The following is a 7656-nucleotide window of genomic DNA, read 5'->3' on the forward strand; positions in this document are numbered from 1 at the left end:
CCTGTTCAGATGCACCAATCAAGGCCGGGAGGGTGTCTAGCTGCATGTCAATCACTGCTCATTCTCCCTTGTGGGGGGAGGGGCTTAGGAAACCGTTTTGGGCATTGGCGAAAAAGGGGGAGAGACCAAGGAGTTGTCGATATTTGCATTTTTTGGTTAAGTCCTGGATCTTCCATGTCCTACCTACGGCACCTTTAAGTAGAATTTTCACTTATCTGAACTTTACTTATGTATTTTCATTTATATCATTGGAAACTTTTACTCCTCTACTTTTCCTAAATAAAATGTATACTTTTACTTTACTACATTTTGTTAGCCTTACTGACAGGTAATGTTTTAGTACGTATCTGGGATGATCAGTGTATGTTGGAAGATGTCAACCATGATGGCTGGTCTAAAATGGGATTCTAGAGAGAGTCAGTCAAGATAAAGGGCTCACAGTACAGTTTAGTTGTCTTGGCGTCTGTAATCCCACACAGGTGACTGTTGTGCAGCAGATATGGGTCAGATAGAAGAAGCCCGGGTGTCGTGCCTCAACACCCTCACCTACCACCGAGAGCTGCTGGTGTCCAGGCTGAGGAGCGTTCAGTGCGTCCTGGACAACCTGTTGGCCGCTGGCTTCGTCTGTGAAGAAGAAGTTGAGATCGTACAGCGAACCGTCACCAAGCCAGAGCAGGCAGGAAAACACATCTCTCTGTAAAACATCCCAATGTAAAAAGCTATGTTTGTGAATTTTTTTCTCACTAACACAGATGTTCTGTCCTGCAATTGTTTTCTAGGTGCGCAAAATCCTGGAGTTAGTCCAATGCAAAGGGGAGGAGGCCTGTGAATACTTTATTTACATCCTTTATAAAGTATGTGACGCATACATAGACCTGCAGCCATGGCTGAAAGAGATCAACTACAACCCGAGCAGGGATGTCACACTGATGACGGTGGTTAACACAGATCCCAGTAAGTCTAACTAATGCTGTTTTGTTTAATCATTAGGATTAAAAACACTTGTTATGCAAAACATAGTTTACTATTCCGATTACTGATTCACTAATGTCTAACTGGCATTTTAATGTTGAAAGTGGTGGCGAAGCTTATTTGTATTATTACTGCTGTATTTTAAAATAAATGGAACCATCATTTACTAAATGGACATCATGCTGTATTAAAGAAGACTTGAAACTAGAGATTGAGACTTATTGTGAAAATGTTTACTGAGAAGTTGGCTCATATTCTCATAGACTTCTATAGAAACAGACTTCTTTTTGGAGTCAGTGGAGTCTCCCCCTGCTGGAGGTTAGAGATAATGCAGCTTTAAGGAGTCTCCCCCTGCTGGAGGTTAGAGAGAATGCAGCTTTAAGGAGTCTCCCCCTGCTGGAGGTTAGACAGAATGCAGCTTTAAGGACCTTTGACATCTTTAGGGCCAGAAGTCGTCGCTTATCATAAACAGAAACATCCTTGGACCTTACATTATCTCTTAAAGCTTCTATATCGCACTAGTCTATATCAGTGACAAGGTAAATTCCTCAGGATGTCCCTCATTTTTGGCCGGATCCCCATCCCTGTCCTCTGTCTCTGTGTTGGTGTACTAACCTCTGGTGGATTTCTGAGGACTACGGTTACCACGTCCTCAGATCTCTGCAGGGTAAATCCAGACAGCTAGCTAGACTATCTGTCCAATCTGAGGACTATGGTGACCTGGTCCTCAGATCTCTGCAGGGTAAATCCAGACAGCTAGCTAGACTATCTGTCCAATCTGAGGACTATGGTTACCTGGTCCTCAGATCTCTGCAGGGTAAATCCAGACAGCTAGCTAGACTATCTGTCCAATCTGAGGACTATGGTTACCTGGTCCTCAGATCTCTGCAGGGTAAATCCAGACAGCTAGCTAGACTATTTGTCCAATCTGAATTTTCTGTTGACGACTAAAACTACTTCTAAAAGTACACATGTTCCACCAAAACTAGTTCCTTCCTGAGACTATTTAGCAGAGGCACCATGGTTGCATCTGATGCTTAGTACCGCCCAAGACGATTGTGTTTGGTTTAAAGAAATGTCAATAAACCAGAGCACATTTTTCTCCCATCTCTCACTGCGTGGGCTAGGTCTGGCAATGTAAGATTAATATTACAGTAAGTGACTGTGTACCTCTTCAGTCAGCAGGTACTGTGAGAAGCTGAGGCACGAGATGATCCGGGACACGTGCTTCATCATGTCGTACGGCCAGCGAGAGGAGAGCCGCCTGGAGGACCTCTACACTGACACACTGATGGAACTGTTGAACGAAAGCAATGAGAGTTTGGGCTTCTTAGAGAGTCTGGACCAGCTCCTAGGAAACCATGCAGTCTTCAACCCCCAAGGGGAAACCATCTATGTGATGGGGGATGCCGGTGTGGGCAAATCCATCCTCCTGCAGAAGCTCCAGAATCTCTGGGCCAAGAAAGAGCTGCAGACAGACGCCATCTTCTTCTTTAAGTTCCGCTGTAGGATGTTCAACATCATCAAGGACACAGAACAGATCTCCCTCCGAGACCTTTTGTTCAAATACAACTGCTGTCCAGATCAAGATCCAGACCATGAGGTGTTTGACTACATCCTGCGCTTCCCGGAGAAGGTTCTTTTTACATTCGATGGCTACGATGAGATTCAGATGAATGACCTGATGAATGTTGCTGAAGTGGTGTCTCCAGAAGCCAAGGCACACCCCCTCCAGCTGCTCGTCAGCTTGCTCTGTGGGAAACTACTCCAGGGCTCCCATAAGGTGCTGACGGCCCGGACAGGGACCGAGATCCAGAGTAGGGTGATCAGGAAGAAGGTGGCTCTGCGTGGCTTCTCCCCAGCTCATCTGAAGACCTACATCCATCTGCACTTCAAGGCGCAGGAGCACCGAGAGCTGGTGTCAGTCCAGCTGGATGCTAGCCCCCACCTGTGCAGCCTCTGCTCCACCCCGCTCTTCTGCTGGATTGTGTTCAAGAGTTTTAGGCACCTGCACACCATGCATGACAGCTTCCACCTGCCTGAAACCGGCATCACCCTCACGGACATCTTCCTGCTGCTGTCGGAGGTGTTCCTCAGCCGCTCCGCCTCGCCTGCACCGTCCCTGCTGAAGAGAAGCACTCGCTGTGCCTCGGACACCTTCAAAGCCGGGCTCCGGCCTCTCGCAGCATTTGCCAAACTAGCACTTCAGGTTTTGGATAGAGGTAGCTTCATTTGCAGCCAAGAGGAGATCAGCGCGTGCGGCCTGACGGAGGAGGACCTTACCCTGGGCTTTCTCCGACCCGTCAGTGAGTACGATGCCAGTGAAGGCCCTGCTACATTTGAAGTCCTTCACATCACCCTCCAGTCTTTCCTGGCGGCATTTGCTCTGGTGTTGGATGAGCAGGCTACTCCCAGCTCCATCCTCAAGTACTTCACCCAGTGCAGCAGGAAAAGAGATCGGTCCTGTCTGCCTTTTGACTTCTGCATCGGTGGCTCCTCAAAGTCCAGAGAAAAGCATCCATTTGCAACTAATGACCACCTTCAGTTCACTAATCTGTTCCTGTGTGGACTGCTGTCCAAGGCTCACAGCGGCCTGATGGAGCATCTGGTGTCTCCTGTGTTATTAAAGAAAAAACGGGCCTTACTGAAGTCCTACCTTTCCACCAGTGTAAAGTCCCACCTCCATGGCTTACCCCACTACAACGGCGAAGAGGGCCGGAAAGTTCATGTTCTGCCCAACTTCCTGTGGATGCTGAGGTGCATCTTTGAGACAGGGAGCAAAGACATTGCTCAGATGACAGCGAAAGGCATCACCGCGGGCTTAATCAAGCTTGGCTACTGTAACGTGTTCTCAGGGGACTGCACGGCCCTGAATTTTGTGCTGCAGCATCGGCAGAAGCTGCTGGGCCTCGACATGGACAACAACAACATCAGCGACTATGGAGTGATGCAGCTGAGGCCCTCCTTCAGTAAGATGACCATAGTGAGGTAAAAACTACAAACCTGTTTAAACTGGCTTCTACTCTCCGTCATGATGTCTGGAAGTCCTCTAACCCCAGATTGTCTTCAGATTGTGTGTCAACCAGCTGTCTGACAGCAGCATGGAGGTCCTGGCAGAGGAGCTGTGTAAGCACAAAGTGGTGGAGGTCTTGGGGTGAGTAAGATACATGTGTGCCAGAGCTGGAAGAATGGAAATGTACCAATACAACAAGAATACAATAAGTACATCTCAGACACGTCATCTACGTCTTAGATTTTGGATATAGTAATATCATAATATGATAAGTGTTGTCATTTCCTGGTTGTGATGTAAACTCACCTCGAGCTGTTCTAGGCCTTTAACCACTTAGTCATTACTTACATATGACGGATGATTATTTATCTCAGTTTATTTTAATTCTGTAATCTAATATTTTGTAAAAGTACCAGTTGTGTCAACATCAAGGTATTTGGTCAAGAATATCGTGATATCTGATTTTTTCCGTATCGCCCAGCCCTATATATATTTTATATATATATATATATATATATATATATATATATATATATATGCCATTAGATTGTAAATGCCGTTACATTAATGTATGTAATAAGCAGAGTTTTACTGTTATAGCCGCTTCAGGTCGAGCCCTTTTTACCTACTTTATATAGAACTAGTTTAGTCCAGTTGTTCCAATCCTAGGGGTCGGGTCCCTCCTAAGGGTCACCACATAAATTTCCCTCTAAACTATCCAAACTTTATGCAATGCTGAATGTAGGGCGACACAAACGTCCAGTCTGAGTCTTCCCACGTTTCATAGATATGTTCTGATATATTCTCAGTATATATTCTCAGTATTTCTGACTTTGGGGAAACATACTGACTTGACATGTTGGTTACCAGGTTACCTAACTGTATTTGTGGCTACACAAATGCCAACTAGGAAGTATGGTAGGCTACTTCCCTAACAATTGTTAGTGTTTCACAGAGTAAAATCGTGCTTTGTGTTTCTGAGCGTGAAACAGAATCTGTTGCCTTGTTTGCATTTGTGTCCTCAGGCTTTACAACAACCACATCACAGATGTTGGAGCCAAGCTGGTTGCTCAGATCATTGAGAAATGTCCAAAGCTGCGAGTCCTCAAGTACGATTCTAGCTTGTACCAATATCAAATGAGAATAATATAGTAGGTATAATAATTGTAAAGTTAAGATCTCGTTCATGTCTTTGTCCTTAGGTTTGGTAAAAACAGGATCACTAGTGTTGGTGGGAGGTTTTTGGCCAGCGCCATTCAGAGGAGCACCTCTATATTTGATGTGGGGTAAGACCTGTTTGCTGTTTAGATCACTTAGTGTGTGTGTGTGTGTGTGTGTGTGTGCGCTGTTTTAGATGCTGGATGTAGTTGTCATGAAAGCACTGGGAGCATCTAGAGATGATTAATGGAGGCCTGTTTAGACGGTGACAAAAAATGTTTTATTACACAAATCAAGATGTTATTTAAAAAAAAACATAGGCATTATTTACATGTGATGATGTAACCCAAATTTGCCAAACCCTTAGAATCCATCCAAGAGAAATTCTCCGAGCGTTCTGGGCTAACTTGATTCAATTAAAACCCCTCGGTGAATAACGCATTTTAAATTCCAGAGGACTCTTATCTTGATGGACATGTGTGTGCGTTTTAACGAGAAATTAAAGCATGAAAACATGTCAAATTAGTTATTTCTTAAAAGATTAAGTAAGGCAGGCCGTGTAAGTTGCACCATGCTTCCTGATGTGGTTCAGACAAGGGTTTTGATATGTTTGCTTGCAGGATGTGGGGGAACAGCATCGGCGATGAGGGAGCAGAAGCATTTGCAGAAGCTTTGAGGCACCACCCCAGTCTGAACAACCTCAGGTGAGAAGGCAGCTATAGAGACAATAAAACCCCCTGATTAAACTCATTGATTAAACGGAGCAGCTACTGTGTTTCTGTGTTCCAGTCTCTCAGCCAACAGCATCACATCTAAAGGTGGGAAGTGCCTGGCAGAAGCGCTGAAGGAGAACAACGTCCTCAGGATCTTCTGGTAGGCCGGTCGCGCAGTTTGAGCTCAGAGATTTCACGGTTGTACGAGAAATACTCTGCGTAGAGAATAACCTGTGTGCTGCTGCAGGTTGGTGCAGAATGAGTTGACTGATGAAGCAGCTCCACACTTTGCTCAGTTGGTCCAGGCAAACACAGGTTTATCCCACCTCTGGTAAGAAATCCCCATGCATGAAGACACTCTGTAGTCACTCATATGCTGTCTCCATGGCTGGGACCTGTTGGATACCCCGCTCTGACATGGACTGTCTGAATCTCTCCTGCTGTGTGTGTTTGTGTGCAGGTTAATCAGCAACCAGTTCACTGTGGATGGGATCAAACTCCTCGCCGAGGCCCTGACTCACAACACAGCACTCAAAGAAATATGGTGAGGGTCAGGTAGTGCTCTTCCTCTTCTCTAATGGCTCCAGATGGTGTGGACCAACCTTTTCTCTAAGACTTCCATCCGTGGTAACACTGACTTTAATCCACTTATCAAAATGATAGAAGATTGCAGAAAAAAAGACAAAAAGACTCACAGTTTAGGTGAGACTATGTTACATCACAGCAGCAGTGTGGTAATTTCATGACAATGCTGAGTACTTTAACTTTTTATGACAGGTCGTAAACTGACTGCAACATCTATTCTTTTATATCTAATTTTTAGGAGCTATATAGAAGAGAGATAGGAAAGGGGGAAGAGACAGGACACCATGTAGCAAAGGGCCTGGGTCGGATTTAAGCCCGGGTTACTGGGGGGGAGCTGGAGGTCGCCCTGCTGACAGCAGTATCTACTGCATGTCAGTTTAACATTAGCCACCAGCAGCTCTGGTCAGACCAGAATAAGTAAAGCCGAAGCTGAAAAACATTTTTTTTTTTTTTTCATATTTAACTTTTCATTTGTAGGGAAAGAGTGCGTTATTTCTTCTTACAGAAGTTACACGCTCTTACCCTAATTTTGCAGTGATATATTAATGGTCATAGGGAACTATAAGAGTTCCTCTGACATTGCATGTATTTCCTTCCTTAATGTGGTGTATTTCCTGTTGAAACCAGATTTTTGGGGATGTGTCATTGTCAATTGCAAACCCAAGGTAAATTATTATTATTTAAGGTAGGGTAGCTGGTAGGAGGGCAAAGGGGGCTGGCTTTTCAAACATATTTAGTTTTTATAAATATTCAGCAGCTATGATCAATATTTTTATCACAACAACGTTCCAAATGACAATGGGACAGTGTAAAATGTGCTGCTGGTAGTGATGAACTCCTCGTCTTTACAGCTCATTGTTTATCTGTCCGAGCCACAACTTTACTGTTCTGGTTCACTCTCATGTGAGAAAGAGACGCTGTAAAAAGCCCCAGAACTCTACCGGCTCAGCAGCAAACCGCAGAGGGACAGCCAGAACCGAGCTGGGGAACACAGCGGAACATTTAGCAGCTGAAGAGACATATCTTTCCCTCAGGAGCTGGTAGAAAAACTAAAAACAGCTGAAACAATGAAAACGTTGGAGTTCCATTCATCAGGTGGCACAAACACAAAGACTCTAGATTAAGGGGACCAGATTTCTCAGATAAAATCCGGGGACATTTTGAGCTCAGAAGCGTATATACCTCCAAAACACGTCATGTTTTTATTTTTGTAAA

At 44.8% G+C, this 7656-nt stretch overlaps 1 protein-coding gene across 3 annotated transcripts in view; it reads left to right on the forward strand.

The window, feature by feature from the left end:
• Positions 1-7656, forward strand: part of nod1 (nucleotide-binding oligomerization domain containing 1) — an 11397-nt gene that overhangs the window by 983 nt on the left and 2758 nt on the right. For 2 of the 3 annotated variants that reach the window (XM_032517942.1, XM_032517943.1), the window contains exons 2-11: positions 480-676; positions 780-954; positions 2151-3960; positions 4043-4126; positions 5011-5094; positions 5188-5271; positions 5764-5847; positions 5933-6016; positions 6104-6187; positions 6317-6400. In XM_032517942.1, coding sequence (XP_032373833.1) covers positions 500-676; positions 780-954; positions 2151-3960; positions 4043-4126; positions 5011-5094; positions 5188-5271; positions 5764-5847; positions 5933-6016; positions 6104-6187; positions 6317-6400 — 2750 coding nt within the window. In that variant the 5' untranslated portion in view covers positions 480-499. Of the gene's footprint in view, positions 1-479; positions 677-779; positions 955-2150; positions 3961-4042; positions 4127-5010; positions 5095-5187; positions 5272-5763; positions 5848-5932; positions 6017-6103; positions 6188-6316; positions 6401-7656 lie in introns of those variants that run through there. The other variant, XM_032517944.1, reaches the window with a different exon arrangement.

This window comes from Etheostoma spectabile, chromosome 6 (genome assembly GCF_008692095.1).
Source record: "Etheostoma spectabile isolate EspeVRDwgs_2016 chromosome 6, UIUC_Espe_1.0, whole genome shotgun sequence".
Taxonomy (NCBI): domain Eukaryota; kingdom Metazoa; phylum Chordata; class Actinopteri; order Perciformes; family Percidae; genus Etheostoma; species Etheostoma spectabile.